The sequence below is a fragment of the Myxocyprinus asiaticus genome, chromosome 4 (genome assembly GCF_019703515.2).
Source record: "Myxocyprinus asiaticus isolate MX2 ecotype Aquarium Trade chromosome 4, UBuf_Myxa_2, whole genome shotgun sequence".
NCBI classification, from domain to species: domain Eukaryota; kingdom Metazoa; phylum Chordata; class Actinopteri; order Cypriniformes; family Catostomidae; genus Myxocyprinus; species Myxocyprinus asiaticus.
This window is the reverse complement of record NC_059347.1, coordinates 18971290-18988216: the sequence shown is the minus strand read 5'-3', so window position 1 is coordinate 18988216 and position 16927 is coordinate 18971290. Positions and strand designations below refer to the sequence as shown.

The window sequence follows — 16927 nt, the reverse complement described above, 5'->3', positions numbered from 1 at the left end:
TCAGTGGGGGATTCTGTGGGGGCAATGCCATCTCTTGCAGGGCTCCCTGTTCTTCTATTCTAATCTTTTCTATTTGCAAAAGTAATGTTTGGGAGTCTAAAATATATTTTTCCTATTGACACACTAAAGATATAAATAATCATCTTATGTTTTTGTGAAACATCTTAAGTGCCTAAAACGTTTGTACAGTACAGTATACATATAATATATATATATATATATATATATATATATATATATATATATATATATATATATATATACACACACACACACACACAAACACACTATCTGTCAAAAGTTTTGAAACACTTACTCATTCTCTATTATAATTTTTTTTTTTCACATTTTAGAATAATAGTAAAGTCATCAAACTTTGGAATAACATAAATGGAACTATGGGAATTATGTTGTGGCTAAACAAAATCCAAAATAAATCAAAACTTTGTTATATTTTAGCATCTTCAAAGTAGTCACCCTTTGCCTAGAATTTGCAGAAATATACTCTTGACATTTTCTCAACCAACTTCTTGAGGTATCACCCTGGGATGATTTTTAAACAGTATTGAAGGAGATCCCATCTATGTTGGGCACTTATTGGCTGATTTTCTTTATTATTTGGTCAAAGTCATCAATTTCAGAAACTTTTTTTTTTATTACATTTTATTAAATTTTAGATTTATAATGAAATAAATAAATATGGTAGCACAATTATATTTTTGTCTACAAATCTAACTTCAAACATTTAAGCATACGCCTTCAGATCAAAAGATTTTTAAGATCATGAGAAACATTTCAGTCAAGTGTTTCAAAACTTTTGACTGGTAGTGTATACGTATGTATATATATATATATATATATATATATATATATATACACACACACACAGTTAGGTCATGATCCCTGCCCAGGGAAAAAATGTTAACCTTGTTTTAACATCTAAATTAACTGGTTTGATTCAAGTCAAACTTGATTTAATTTAACATCGCTGAATCAACATAAATACATTAGTTACACCAACAGACGAATTTGAAGGGTAGAAATAACTCCTTGAGGTAACAATTACAAGATATTATGTTTTACAGAATAAAAAATGAAAGAAGATAAAGTTTTACCTGGATGTTCGATTTCGATTCCACACTGTTACTAACAGTCTTTTCTTATGATCGTCCTCATCCACATCTCTGGAACGTAAATACAACACTTAAAAAGCTCATCCATCAATGTCCAGCTTTATCCAACAACACAATGTCTTTCTCCTGCAAAGACTTCAAAAGTCTTTAAAGAGATTTGCCTTGATTTAGCCAACAAAAGAGAGGCAGCAGACTCAATCTTTTCAGGTCTTAAAGGCAGAAAGATTGATTGAAATATAGAGCCTGTCACGCAAGGGGTTAGGGAGCACATAATGTTTAACATAAATTATTCAACTACAGTATAAGATAACAAGACACACTTCTACTTCCTCATTTAAAATCCCAGATCACAAAGTGCTCATTTTGAACATCAAACATTTTTGTTTGCTGAACAATAAAACTACAAGAAAATCACTCACAACATAAAAGTCTCATTGAAAACAGGACTTTTGCAGTCTAGAATGGTCCTGGTCTTCCATTGCTTGCTGTGGTCAACATCTGGAGCAATGGCTATCTGAAACGTACAAAAAACGTGTTAGCGGTTCCTATCAAGTTCATTAGTTTAACATTGCTAGCGGACATATTCATCATATATGGAGGGAAAATCAATCAACACTTGTATCTGAATGCAAGTGGACAGCTGCCAACACAACTTATGCTTTCTCATGCCTGAAACCTGCCTCAGATGAAATGAACATGGGTTCATTTGAAGGGCAGACATCCACAGGGAATTATGTGACAAATAATGACAAAAACAATATCACATCATCACCTACATGGGAACAGGACAGTTAACGTTGTTTCTCTATTGATATATTGGGTCTGAGCTGTGGTGCAGTGGGTTGTGCACATGCTCATGACATATGAAAAATTGCTGACTCATGGAGACCCGGTTTCAAGTTCAGCCTGTCCTGATTCCATTCCCCCTTTCTCTCCCCTACTTTCCCATCTACTCTGTAAGAACTTGGTTGTTACCTTCCCTGTTGATGTGCATGCAGATGAGCTTATGTGCCATGCCAAATATTGCCTGCAGAGTCATAAAAACACACTGCTTATCAAATATGTTAAAGTGCCCACCTTGACATATGAGTCACTTGGTCTATACTCTCTTCCCATGAGTCCCCTGGCTTCCAAAACTGTGAAATGACAACATTAGTGAAAATACTGCCTGTAGTGTAAAAAGTGGATATACTGTAAGTCATAAGTCTTTCATTGTAATTTGCACAGATCACACATGGTGGAAAATGAGCATTGAAATTTGTGAGGTAGGCTCTGTTAAAATACAAAAAGTAAATACAACAAAAACTGTAATGACAAATACTTATTTGGATATACATGCATTTGATACCTTTTTTCTACATTATGTCTTTTCTACAGAAATCAGGCTGACTGAATTAAAACCAGTTCATTTAGATATTTACATTTTTATAGTGTAAGGCATTCAAACTGTTGTTTAGAAATGATTCAAGTATGAAATCATTGTAAGCACAACCTATAAATTAAAAAAAAAATGTATGGATGCATGAGAAGAGCTTTATTTACAGCAAACAAACTGTTAAACTTCAAAAGTACAAAGTACAAAAACTGTTTACAGACATGTAATTGTGCTTACTTCGAACATAAAGCACCCCATTGCCAGGAGTAACTGTCAGTTTCAGTTGACCTGCGAACAAAGACGAAAAAACAGATTTTATACACAAGATACAAAAAACAATTATATAAAGAGTTCACACACCTTTTGACCCATGAATTTCTATGACTCATATAATTTTTGTAATTTTTTTTCTCTCCAATTTGGAATGTCCAATTCCCAATGCACTCTAAGTCCTCGTGGTGGCGTAGTGACTCGCCTCAATCCGGGGGGCGGAGGATGAATCTCAGTTGCCTCCGCGTCTGAGACCATCAATCACGTGGCTTGTTGAGTGCGTTACCGCGGTGATGGAGCGCGTGTGGAGGCTTCACGCTATTCTCTGCAGCATCCACGCACAACTCACCACACGCCCCACCGAGAGCGAGAACCACATAATAGCAACCGCGATGAGGTTACCCCATGTGACTCTACCCTCCTGAATGACCTGGCTGGAGTCCCTCAGCACACCCCAGGATTTGATCTCGCAACTCCAGGGGTGGTATTCAGCGTCTTTATTCGCTGAGCTACCTAGGCCCCCTGACACACCTACTGGTGATACATTCTCTGTTTCACTAATATGTAAACTGGCACACATATTTCCTTCAAAACATCAGCAAAACCTGTCACAAACAGGTCATCTTTTGCCACAACAATATGTGCAGTCAAACAAGTGAATGTTAAAGTCTTTGCCTCAAGATGCATTTGACATCAGACAGACACAAACAATTTAATTAACTATTACAGCATGTATAATTTTAGAACAGCAGGTCAAGAAAGAGTTGAGCCAGAAAGACTCACCATGAGTTTGTAAAATAAAGGACACTCTCTGCCATTGGCTTAAACAGCCCAGTGTCTCTCTCTTTTCCCTCTTAGAGCCCATATCATAATTAAACTGCAGCTAAAAATAAAAAATAAAACGTCTCAACTCATTTGCATCACACGTGAATTATCAAAACATTTGTAAATACATTCCGATTTGATGCCTCATAGCTATTCATGAATTTAACTGCCACTATCCATATCTTGCAACCAGAGAATAAAGCACAGCAAGAAAAAACAGGCTTACATTTCAACCGCCTTTTCATTTTGAATAGCTGATTAGACAGGAAGAGCTGTGATTGGTCAGAGAGCAGCACTGATGAATGGAGTGAAAGGGGGCGTGGGGGGGAGGAAGGCCAAGTCCACCTGCTGTATAATAATACGCAATACCTTTGACTGATGTTGCTCTTTTGGGCTGATCTGAAATCAGATTTTAGATTTCAGATAAGGTTTCCCTTATAATGTGTTTGAGCTCACTTTAGCAAATAGTCTCAGAAAACAACAGTACACAAACATCTTGGACTACCCCTCTCCTTTCTAACAAAACATACAAAAAAAGCACAACATTAAAAATAACTCAAGACAATGATCAGATTTAGAATCAATCCTTCAAAAAAGTTTGGATGCATATTATGTATTAACTGTAGACTTTGTCAAACACCCTGATGTCTTATAGACAACTTAAGCTTTGAAAATACAAATGTATTATTCTTGTAGTGAAAAACCTTTTCTCCTTAGGACAGAAAGCCACTCTCAAAGAATCTATTGTCAAACTACATCTTATTGCTGTAAAAGCAGCCTAAAGTAGAAGCCTTTTTTCTTGTCCGTTAAAGGACTTTAATCTCTAAGAGTCATTCATTGACAGACCATGCAGGAAATTAAACAGTCATTGCGTCATTAATTTTTAGATCTGGCTATCCATCTCCAGTGGTTAAATCCAGATTTCACTGATGACCAGCTGGTGCCTGCTGTATAATCATGCTAGCTGGACTCAAAATAACTCAAAATGTAATTATCCTTCATGTGGTTGTGGATGGTACGCATCCCTCCACAAGAGCAAAACCATGCTGATTGCATAAAGCATCTCCTAGCCTCCATTGGGAAAGAGAAGCCATGGAAAATGCATGCAACTCAACATTCACGCAGACAAAAATAACAATAAACAGCTGGCAGCGGAGCATGCAGTAATGCAGTCAAATTAATTCAGGCAATGTCTTATATTCCAAAAAATGTAACAGGCAAAAAATGTATAAAGCTCATCATTGTGTTGTGATTTGTGAGATCACTGAGATGGGACACCTGAACCCCAGATTTTAGCTTTCAGTCTACAAATATACAATTGCTCTGCTATTGTCAGGAGGTATTTATTGATGTGCAACCACTGTCCTTTCAGTAAGCACAAATGTTTTGAGCAGAATGTATAGAAATAGGGATCCATACCATAACACGGTTATGCAATGGAATGCTTTATAAATTAAAATAGTGAAAAATATATACAGTAGGGTGCATGCGTAATTTTGAGCTATTCACAAAGCTTTACAATGTTATAACCAAATTTAAGATTGCTGTGTTTAGCAGTAAGGGCTTAAATGTACAGTGTACATACTGTGCGGAATACTGTATCCCTCAATCTGCTCTCAAATTGACCTTCCATTTCCAGTGTGGTGAATGAACCGGAAGTAATTACAGCCATGACTTTTACTTATTATTTGATAAGACTTTTAACATATCTCATTATTTGATCAGATATATTATATATTATTTAATATATATGTTTTTTTTTTTTAGATATTTCGATTTTTAGCATTTTTATTGCAAAATAACTATATTTATTTACACGGTCATAACTAAAAGCTACAACAATGGAGGCAGCATGTTTTAAACATTATCATACAATAGTGTCTGATGTAAAAAAAAAAAAAAAAATATTCAGTAAGCATGCGCTGCATTACAAACATTGCTCTGAGAATCTAACACTGCCATCTAGTGGCTCAAAGTGCAAAACATTATTGTAATAACTGTTCACTCATCTCCATAAGAATTGTCACCAACATTAAAGGGATAGTTCACCAAAAAATGAAAATTCCCTCATTATTTACACACCCTCATGATATCCCAGGTGAGTATGACTTTCTTTCTTCACCAGAACATATTTGAAGAAAAACAGAAAAATATCTCAGCTCAGTAGGTTCTTAAAATGCAAGTGAATGGAGATTTCTCTTTGAGGTTCCAAAAATCACAGACAGTCAGCATAAACGTCATCGATATGGCTCTACCGGTTAAATGAATGTCTTCTAAAGCGATAAGATTGCTTTTGGTGTGAAAAAATATCAATATTGAAGTACTTTTTAATTATAAACCATTGCTTCAGTTAGGCTTCACAAGAGGGTGGAGATCACGCGGTCTCCCGTGAGATGTATTTGCGTTGCCATGATACAGACGTAATCTCACGTTCTCCTCTCGGTTGAGACATTCACACACATACACACCATTGTGAGTAAAGAAATGGATAAATACAGATCTAAACCAAAAACCAACCAAGCTAATGTACAGCATTCCTCCTACTCACTTGTAAACAGCGCCGCTCATCCATGTGTGTTGCACGTGCCTCAGTTCTCATGTGTCTCACATGCCAACCCAATTACGTCACGCACATACCGCTGCAGGCCGGAAGCAATGATTTAAGGCCTCGTTATACTTCCGCAGAAGTTCTTCTTCATTCTTCCTTCAGGGGTAAAGAAGTTCTGAACAGCAGAGCATCAGTATACTGTTTCCGAAAATTCAGACACCCGCCACACCGCTGTGGGAGGCATTTAGAAGTAAATTTAAATATGAGGAAACTACATGTAAAACCTTAAAAATATGTTTTCAATGACTTTATGATAAAAAAAAAAGCTGTTTATTTAAAAGAAGCTGTTTTAACCACTCGATGATGATTTAAAGTATATATGCAGTAGAAAATGTTTCATTTGTCTTGTTTACCTTATGAATTTATGATGCTAATGCACTAACATGCTACAAGCAGCCATAATATGCGCCGGTTACACTCTGTTATTGTAATTGCCAAAATGAGTGTATAAAAGTGTTAATGTGCAGAACAAAGATTAAACAATGATGATACAGGCATATCTTACTTTAAACAGATGTGTGAATGGCTTTTGCTGCAGATGGCACATGAGTGAATGGGCACTTGAGAGTATTTGAGAAGATTTGATTCCTTTAGTAGACAAAAAAAAAAAGAAAAAATCACATGACTTGGTCTTGGAAAATGTCTTTAAGTGAACGATCGTACAGATGTAGGTACATTTGCACCAGCTCGCTAATAACGCTGCATATCGATGTGTTCATGTTGACTGATTTTGACTCACTGAACAACGTAAAAAAAAATTAGCCATCGGCTTCAAAGTAAGTGGAGCTCCAGGTCACACGTACAGATGACATGGACCAATGGCAGTAAGAAGGTGTTTAGCAGCCGATAAGAATTTTTACTAAAAGTTTGCCCCAGCAAGCTGTTACGAACCACCAAAATGAATGCAAAAACACCTTTTAGGCCAGATTTTTTTCTAAATGATGTCACACCCGTTAGTTCTTCGATTTCGTAGGAAGTATATCGAGGCCTTTAGAGTTAAAAAAGTACTTAAATATTGATCATTTTTGCACCAAAAGCGATCATGATGCTTTAGAAGACATTAATTTAACAGCTGGAGTCATATCAATGATGTTTATGCTGACTGTCTGTGATTTTTGGAGCTTCAAAAATCGGATCACCATCCACTTGCATTTTAAGGACCTACTGAGCTGAGATATTTTACTAATTTTCTTCAAATGTGTTCTAGTGAAGAAAAAAAGTCATACACACCTGGGATATCATGAGGGTAAGTAAATAATGACAGAATTTTCATTTTTGGGTGAACTATCCCTTTAATGTGTGACTCAGAAACCAATGCTTGGGGAAAGATGAATCTCTTACCTTTTCCTCTGAAACCAGAAGGGTGAATCTTCCTCCTCTTCTTGCGTGCCGTTTCTGTATTGTTAATAACAGTGGTTTTGACCACTGCCGCCACTTTAACATGTGCAGATGTACTTTGGCTCAGAGCGTTGCCCCATTCTTTCTCATTTGGCCTTCCAGCACTGACAATACAGAAATCACAGGAAGAAATAGCAGCATGCGGAAAAAAACACAACTGTGTGTCTACTTAAATGTTATTCAATGTGACACATTCTATATGAATGAGATTGATTCTATTGTATGAGAGCAAATTAACTGTCGCCCACAACATTCATGCTTTTTGCTTATTTTTAAAAAGTGACTCTTAGCATTAATTACAGTTCCATTTATTCATTTAGCAGATGCTTTTATCCAACGCAGCTTTCAATAATAATATTCAACCAGCAGTAATTAATCAAAGAGAAAACAAAATACAAGCACATACCATAATAAATATAGAGCAGAGGTGTACGTGCAGAAAGTTAGTTATTAATTATTCTTAACATGGATAATCATACACAGATGACGTATTGTTCCATTCACTGGTATATCCGGGCTAAACAGTGTATGGTTTGTTTTGATATGGTCACGCAGCATTAAACAGAAATGTTCAGTTCATGTCACACGTTTATGTCACAAGCCTCATAGACACAGAGGTTCTTTACTTTGTCTGGTGGCTGGGTGCCAATGCCCTTTTGTCCCTGACAGATCTGATGTGTCTCGCCGAAGTTCTCCTCTCTCTGCTGTCTGTAAGCCTGGTTCTCTCTCCGCACGGCTTCTTTGTTGATGGGCCCTTGGGGAGGGATGGATCCTGTAGCCAAAGGGATTCCCTGTGAAGTCTCTTCCTGAGGGAACAGCCAGAGGTGTTTATGTGTTTGGCACATGAAATCTGATGACAGAGTGATAGACAAGTGCACCCCGCAGGAGGCTCTGAAATGATCTTAATCCACAGACAATCATGCAATAGCTGGACTGTCATAATGTCCACACTATTATAACCTACATTTTATCTGAAGTTGTTATAGTTACTCCTACTATAGATGATTGTGTACACTCTAAATGTTGTTAATTTGCTAATTTATAAATCAACAAGGAATGCCCCTCATTAAGTTATTTAAGGCATTCTGGATAAGTTGAAGGGAATTTCTTCTGACAGCTCAACAGGCAATCTGCAGGAATGAGAGGTCGGAGGCACTGTTTAACCCAGACCAAATGTTTTGATCTTTCAGATTTTATGGGTGACATGTAATGTAGATTCAAATTAAGTTGCTTTTCATTACTTAAATATTTTTGTTTTTTTTTTAAACTTACTTTTACTTAAGTACCTCTTAAAGGTATTAAACTTGTATTTTAATACATTATTAAGACATTTAGGCTACAGTGGCCCCACACATTTGGACACTTGGGTGAACAAATGTATAAATGTCTTCACCTCAGAGATAGCAAAATATAAAACATTGGTATTCATTTTAAAGGAAGATAACACAAGCACATGTTTCAAGCTAAACATTTCACAAAAAAAATAAAAATAAAATAAAACAATAAAACAATGGATATACTGTTCAAAATCAACAAACAAAAAAATGAAATTTTAAGATCTGGGACATGTCGAAATGATGAACTGTGGTTGCTTTGCTTAGGCACTGACTTCATAAATGTACTCAAATTTACCTTGTGACACACTGGTTTAAAGGAATAATTACCAAAATTGAAAATTCTCTCATCATTTACTCACCCCCATGCCATCCCAGATGTATATGACTTTCTTTCTTCAGCAGAACACAAATGAAGAAATGAAGAATATCTCAGCACTGTCAGTCCATTCAATGCAAGTGAATGGTGCTGGCCAGAACTTTGAAGCTCAAAAAAGCACATAAAGGCAGCATAAAAGTCATTTATAAGACTCCAGTGGTCTAATCATTGTCTTCAGAACCGAAATGATAGGTGTGGGCAAGAAACAGATATATATATATATATATATATATATATATATATCAGTCTTTTTTTACTATAAATCTCCACTTTCACTTCCACATTCTTCTTTTGTTTTTGGCGTTTTGCATTATTCATGCATATCTCCAGTTACTGGGCAGGGAGGAGAATTTATTGTAAAAAGGACTTAAAAATGTATCCGGGTCTCACCCACACCTATCATCTCACTTCTGAAGACATGGATTTAACCACTGGAGTTGTCTGGATTACTTTTATGCTGCCTTTATGCATTATTTGAAGCTTCAATTTCAATTTCAAAATCTTGATTTTTAGAATTTTCATTTTTGGGTGAACTATTCCTTTAAAGTAATTTAAGAAAAAAAAGAAAAAAAAAAGGGTAACGTTAGTTCAGAGAATAGGTCTACCATAATATATAGATTGTTTTTTGGGTACACTTTATCCTGTATTGTTTCGCTGATAAACAGCGTTTAACCAAAATAATGCAAAAGCGGTTTTACGTCAAGTTATATACCATCGTCGAGGTATAAAATCGTTGTTCTGTTGTCCAATGCCGTAATTTTTGCTAGAAAAAACCCACACACACAATGGGGGGGAAAAACCTTTACAACTTTATCCTGTAATCATGAACTTGCTGCTTGAGCGCATCAGTAATCAGGAAGTACAGGAGCGGATTACACTCTTTTCACTTCTTTTATAACAATGTGCAATGTGACATTGTTACATTTAATAGAGCTCTGATATAGTGCTTTAGATTCTAACACATCTGTTTACTTAACCTGAAGAAGTTAACTGTACTTCAAATTTGATGTTGGTATTTTTAACTAAGAAAATAAAGTTATTTCCAGTTATCACCATTGCTTACACGCCACAACATTGCAGGCAACAGTGGTATTAACTCGTATGTAAACTCTTGAACCACCACAGATGAACTGAGCTTGTATTTTAAGATTCATCTTAGGCTTTTCCAAAAGGACTCAGAAATATTCCAAATAAGGTAGTTTACACTTACCTTTCTCGGATATCCATACAGCGGGCGTGTTGTCTCCCATAGTCCATCTCTATAAACACAAATGCCCAGCTATTCGGTTTATTTTTGTACCAGGGTCTGAGAAGTCCAGATGTGCCACCGCAAACATTCAAACTCCAGAAACTCCCCCCATCAGTCCTTCTCACTGAAGAGGAAGTGTGTGTGTGCGACAGATGAGGCTGTGTGGATGCGTCCACCAATCAGAGAGCTGCATTTTAAACGCAGGGGAGTTTGAGTAAACTTGCACAATTTTCCAAAACTCACTGGGGTCCAAAAGTAATTGGGGATGAAGGAGTAACTGTTTTCCGTATATACTGTTTTTTGTGATTCATTATCATTTCATTGCATTATTTTCACTGGTCATCCAAATTATTTTTTGATATTCTGCATGCTCAGAAAGAAAATCAGTTTAGTCAAATGCAGCTGTTGAAGAATATTTTGTTTTGTCTGATAAAAATAGGCACTGGTCATTTTAAATGTGTCTCCTAGGCTTGTGCATTTAAAAGTCTTGTCCCAACAAGAAATTTGACTTGTCCCATTAGTGCTACAATAGCCTATATCTGCATGTTTTTACAGTATTGCATCAGTTCAGACCCAATTTAACCAACTGACTTTTCTTTTATTAGGTACAGGGGCCAGTTGTTTCCCCTTATTTTAACTACCACTGAAGACGCTCTTGTTGCCAAGTATCCTAAAAGAATTTTACTTTTTTTTTCTGCCTCCGTCTGGGTTGTCAGCCCAGAAAGCTATATATATCAGTGGCAGACACTGTTTTCCTTTATTCTCTTTTGGCAGATTTGACTACTTGTCTGGCACATTTCAGTGTCTTTTTAATCTCAGAACAGATACAGGCCCTTAAAATTAGTTCCTAAATGTGCTAAAAGAGACCCTGCTTGTTTGCAACATGTAGCTGGCCAGTTTCTCCCTTTAAAGCCACCACTAATGTAATCATATAGAAAATAAAACATGATCTGGAATCCTGTCTCACTGACTCAAGAGCAGTGTGAAAGCACAGAAGTCAGACAGTAGCCTCCACTTCTTGTCTAGCCATTAGTCCTACACAATGAGTGACACCACAAAAAGGCAGAACAATAGAAGGGGTTTGTTCCTAAACAAGGACATAACGACACATGGGATGTGCCCCATTACAATGTGAGAACACTGATTGGTTATTGGTGTTAAATGAAACAGCTTAAAAACCATTGACCATCAGCTCATCAGTGACTGTTTTTGAAAGGTATTCATTTGGGGATGATCCTTTAAAAAGAAAGAAAAGAATAATAAAAAATTATAATAATAATAAAATACACTTTGAGTGAGACACATATTGATTTAGAATGTCAATATTATTTGCAACAAATTATGGCAAAGCTAATCCGAAATAAGATGTTAATTATTATTATTTTTCTAAATAGTATAAATTATTTATGACTATATATCAGTATATAAATATATATGAAAAACTAAAGGAAATATTGTTTTATTGCCCCATATAAAGTGTTGCACACCTCCTCTCCCACTCCAAAAGACCATTGCTGTGTTCTTCCATTGAGAAAACAACTACATTATGTAGTGTTGACCCACTTAACATAAACAAAGCCACACAGTGAGAGCCAAGCACAACACCACGTATGACACTATAGACTGATTATTTAAACATCTGACCGCACTGTTGAGACTGGACGAGAATGAATGCCAATTTACATAGCTGTCCAGTGTGGTGGCAGCTTCCTTGGGGCACTCCAAAACTATTCCTTGATTAGTAATTAATGTCAGTGCAACTAAATACAGATTACAATTATGTGCTGTAAAGAATTTTGTGAAACAGGCAATATAAGGGAGAATACACCTAAAATCAATCCATAGAACTTTTAGAATTTTTATTTGTTGGTCTGCCACACATTTTCCCTCCCTCCTTTTATGAAGCACATTTGAAAGCTACTGGCTTCTCCTAAAATGAGCGGGAAATCTGTAGTTTATGAGGGTATCTGCACTCTACATCAACTACATGGATTGTTCATTGGTAATTAGGGACTTCCTGTTCCTCTGATTTCAACATTTAATTCCCAGAGTGTTCCTCAGCCTTATGAACTTGTCTTGAACCTTTAAGAAGGCCAGCTCTACAGTGATCAGCAGAGACTCCGACCACATCGCAGATTCCCATTTGCATTGTTTTACACATAGAAATACCATATAACACTGCTTATAATTAGATGTGATATTGTGCTAGGAAAAGTATGATATTTTAATGCTTAGCTAAAGTATTTTCATGAATATTAGTTTTATGAGTGAGACATAAAAATGTTATTCTGCACAACATACAGTAACTGTATTATTAATTTTAATAACTTATTTTGCAACCCAACATAATGCCAAATCTGTAACTCGTATTTAAAGGAATAGTTCACCCAAAAATGAAAATTCTCTCATAATTTACTCACCCTCATGCCATCCCAGATGTGTATGACTTTCTTTCTCCTGCTGAACACAAATTATGATTTTTAGAAGAATATTTAAGCTCTGTCAGTCCATACAATGCAAGTGAATGGTGACCAGAACTCAGAAGGTTAAAAAAATGACATAAAGGAGACATAAAAGTAATAATAATAAGACTCCAGTGGTTAAATCTATGTCTTCTGAAGAAATATGATAGTAGGTATGGGTGAGAAACAGGTCAATATTTAAGTCCTTTTTTCCATCAATCTCTACCTTTGATCAGTACTGACCAGTAGGTGGCTGAATGTGAAAGTCTCTTCCACACCAGAATGTGAAAGTGAAGATTTACAGTTAAAAAAGGACTTAAAGTTTGATCTGTTTCTCACCCACACATATCGCTTCAGAAGACATGGGTTTAACTACTGGAGTCTTATCGATTACTTTCATACTGTCCCTTTTGGGCCTTCAAAGTTCGCACCATTCACTTGCATTGGATGGACCAACACAGCTGAAATATTCTTTTAAAAATCTTCGTTTATGTTCTGCAGAAAAAAGAAAGTCTTACACATCTGGGTTGCATGAGGGTGAGTAAATGATGAGAGTATTTTCATTTTTGGCTGAACCATCCCTTTAATGTATTATTATTGTCACTATTATTATTATGTACTGTAAGTATTAAGTATATTAATATAAAAATACATCAAGAGAATAAAACACAGTCTTATTGTTACCTTCCACACAAAGACACTTTAATTTCATAGAGGAAGCATTGGCCAGTATATGACACCACACCACAATAAGACACAGATGGCAGCAGTAACACACACACACACACACACACACACACACTCACACACACTCACACACACACTCACACACACACACACACTCACACACACACACACACACACACACACACACACACACACTTTCCATTTAGAGAGTAGATTTTGGTAATGCCTGTAGAGCCCTCCATATATGTATATACACACATACAAAGCATATACCTATATTTTTACAATCAGTTCATTTTAATTACAATGACTTCAATACTTAGTAAATGTACAATTCCAACACAAGGCAACAGAAGCACAAATCCCAGAGATGCACAACAAATATACATCAACACATTACAGTAAGATCCATTTACCACATTATCAGTCAGAACAGAGGCTACACTTACTCTTAAACCTTTCTGGGTTAAAGGATGTTTGAATTTATTTTTCAGCTGCATTTTACCTTTAATTTTACACTAACTATTCCCTTAGGTTACATTATTTTCCACTGTTGCATCAACAAATAAATTAACTGCACAACATCAGGTATCCACGGTAAACAAAATTCTGACACTTTTCCCCTTACCAGATGCTTCATAATATATATCCTAGTGTATATACAGTTCAGTCAGACATTATTAGTATCATTGGGAAATGCAAAGGCTTCTAGTGAACAGACAGTGAACAAAACAAACATTGTGCGTACAAATTATTTTTCTAACTTTTAGAGGAGAATACATTCACACTTAGTACCATATAACAAGTTTCACAAATCGGTGGAGTTTACTTTGTGTGTCCATTATCCCGTAGTGTTGAGTAGACAGAAAATACTGTAAGCTTATGTATGGCAGATACACCTTCGAGTGACCTCTGTAGAGGGTGTGAACATAAACATTACCCAATATCTTCAGTATAATTAACATTGCAGTGATTTCAGATATTGACACATAAGTCCACACTGGGCATGTCACTCAGAGGCCCATAACAAAGTGATTAGTACAGACAGAGGGAGTGACTAACCCAACAGCTCTCCAGGATTCTTCATTTGCATCTTTTCTTTCAACCACACTCTATCCATTCCTGCTGCTACAGCAACATTAGGCATGCAGCAATTTCAGGATGCTGCTCTTTGTCAGAGGAAAAGCACAGAAAGAGAGAGAGAGAGAGAGTGGTAGAAGAGAGAAAGGAGGGAGGGAGGACTGGTTCTAAGAGTCAGACGAAGGATGTGAACTCTCACTGTGAGAAGGGCTTCCTTTGCTTGGATGGCTAAAAGACAGAGAAAAGAATAGCAAATAGAACGAAAAGAAGAAAAGTCTTTGAAAATTAAAGAATGGGAGGGTTAGAACAAAATTGGCAATGTTAATGTCCTGAATAAGGGCTTATTATTGTTGATTTAAGATAACATAAGCATTTGGTAGTTGTTGTGGGTAACATTAAAGGGATAGTTCACCCAAAAATGAAAATTCTCTCATCATTTACTCACCCTCATGCCATCCCAAATGTGTATGACATTCTTTCTTCTGTTGAACACAAACAAAGATTTTTAGAAGAATATCTCATCTCTGTAGGTCCATTCAATGTGAGTTAATGGATACCAATTTTGAAGCTCCAAAACACATAAAGGCAGCATAAAAGTAATCCATAAGACTCCGGTGTTTAAATCCATATCTTCAGAAGTGATATAATAGGTGTGGATGAGAAACAGATCAGTTTTTATGTCCTTTTTTACTATCAATCTCCACTTTCACATTCACTTTCACATTCTTCTTCTTTTGTCTTTGGCGATTGCATTCTTCATGTATATCGCCACCTAATGGGCAGGGAGAAGAATTTATTGTAAAAAATGACTTAAATATTGATCTGTTTCTCTGGATCTGTTTGGTACCCATTCACTTGCATTGTGAGGACCTACAGAGCGAAGATATTCTTCTAAAAATCTTCATTTGTGTTCTGCAGAAACAAGAAAGTCATACACATCTGGGATGGCATGAGGGTGAGTAAATGATGAGAGAATTTACTTTTTAGGTTAACTGTTCCTTTAACGTAAAGATATTGAAAAGAGGAAAGACAAATAAAGGAACTACCCAACACAAATCAGAGAATCAAAATACAACTTTCAATTATTTTCAATTATTAACAAGGTAAATGAAGATATAAATAAATGCAATATAACTATGTAAAATCTTTAAGAACAAGAGCTTCCCTCTGATGGACCCTTTTCACATTTCTAGGTTTGGGATGAGGAAAGTAAACAATAATGGGATAAACTTCTATAAAAGTACATGGAAGACCATAGCAAATGTTATTTTTACACTCCCATTCACTCCAACAGTAAAAGAAAAGAATCCACTATTACAGTTCCACTACTTTCCAAAAGAGGGAGACAATAGAGAGAGAGAGATGAATTATGGCAATCAGAAGAGAGAAAGATGCAATATCTACTGTGACTCACCCAACAGTCGTATTTGAAACCTCATCACAGCAGTGGTGACTATTTGTTTTTAACAAAGAACAAGGAATAATTGTATATATTTACACTAAATAATTTTTTAAAAGATTGCTAGATTTATGCTGCTAAATTAAGGCGGAAATGTGTCATCATTCTGTGAAAAGGGTCAATGAGTTCAAAGGTGCACTCAATAACTTTTGTCTTTGTGTCATCTTGGACTTACACTGACACCTAGTGGCTTGGATGCGGCATCATTTAAAACCAATAGTTTTCAGTTTTAGATGTCATTGTAGAAATGTAGTATTCACAGTCAGCCATGATTACTTTAATCAGTGAGTCAAAGTGTCAAATAACAGGACGGTTACTGAGATTAAGGGAAGTAGTATTCAGCTGGTCATGTGATTCTAACATGGCAGCCCCCATGTGTGGACCCTCTCCATGTAGAATAAAACAGCTTTTATAAAGTTACTGATAAGTCTTCATTTTAATGTGAGTGGTCATGATTTCCTACATATATTGCAAAATTAAAATTCATGTCTTTAGGAGTTAAACTTTTTTAATGAGAAAAAAATGACTGAGTGCACCTTAATTCTATTGTGCATTTAAAAGAGTAAAATCCATATACTGGATACTTTTTATAGATGGCTGTATAGAAATGCAGAGGAGTAAGATGAAACTTGTTTAAAAAATGTGAGAGTGTAGCAGTAGAACAATCT

At 36.0% G+C, this 16927-nt stretch overlaps 2 protein-coding genes across 3 annotated transcripts in view; both read right to left on the bottom strand.

The window, feature by feature from the left end:
• Positions 1-10674, bottom strand: part of LOC127439036 (regulator of G-protein signaling 3-like) — a 52413-nt gene extending 41739 nt beyond the window's left edge. The window contains exons 1-7 of the mRNA XM_051695054.1: positions 10533-10674; positions 8236-8415; positions 7553-7713; positions 2746-2796; positions 2211-2269; positions 1553-1647; positions 1116-1184 (exon numbers count right to left, since the gene is read on the bottom strand). Of these exons, the coding sequence (XP_051551014.1) occupies positions 1116-1184; positions 1553-1647; positions 2211-2269; positions 2746-2796; positions 7553-7713; positions 8236-8415; positions 10533-10579 (662 nt within the window). The 5' untranslated portion in view covers positions 10580-10674. The remainder of the gene's footprint in view (positions 1-1115; positions 1185-1552; positions 1648-2210; positions 2270-2745; positions 2797-7552; positions 7714-8235; positions 8416-10532) is intronic.
• A 3052-nt stretch (positions 10675-13726) lies between these two features.
• The window catches only part of LOC127440095 (dynamin-1-like), a 72429-nt gene continuing 69228 nt past the window's right edge, over positions 13727-16927 (bottom strand). For both annotated transcript variants that reach the window (XM_051696483.1, XM_051696481.1), the window contains one exon: positions 13727-15028. Coding sequence is in view for 1 of the 2 variants with exons in the window: in XM_051696481.1 (XP_051552441.1) it covers positions 14968-15028 (61 nt within the window). In the remaining variant the exon portion in view is untranslated. The remainder of the gene's footprint in view (positions 15029-16927) is intronic.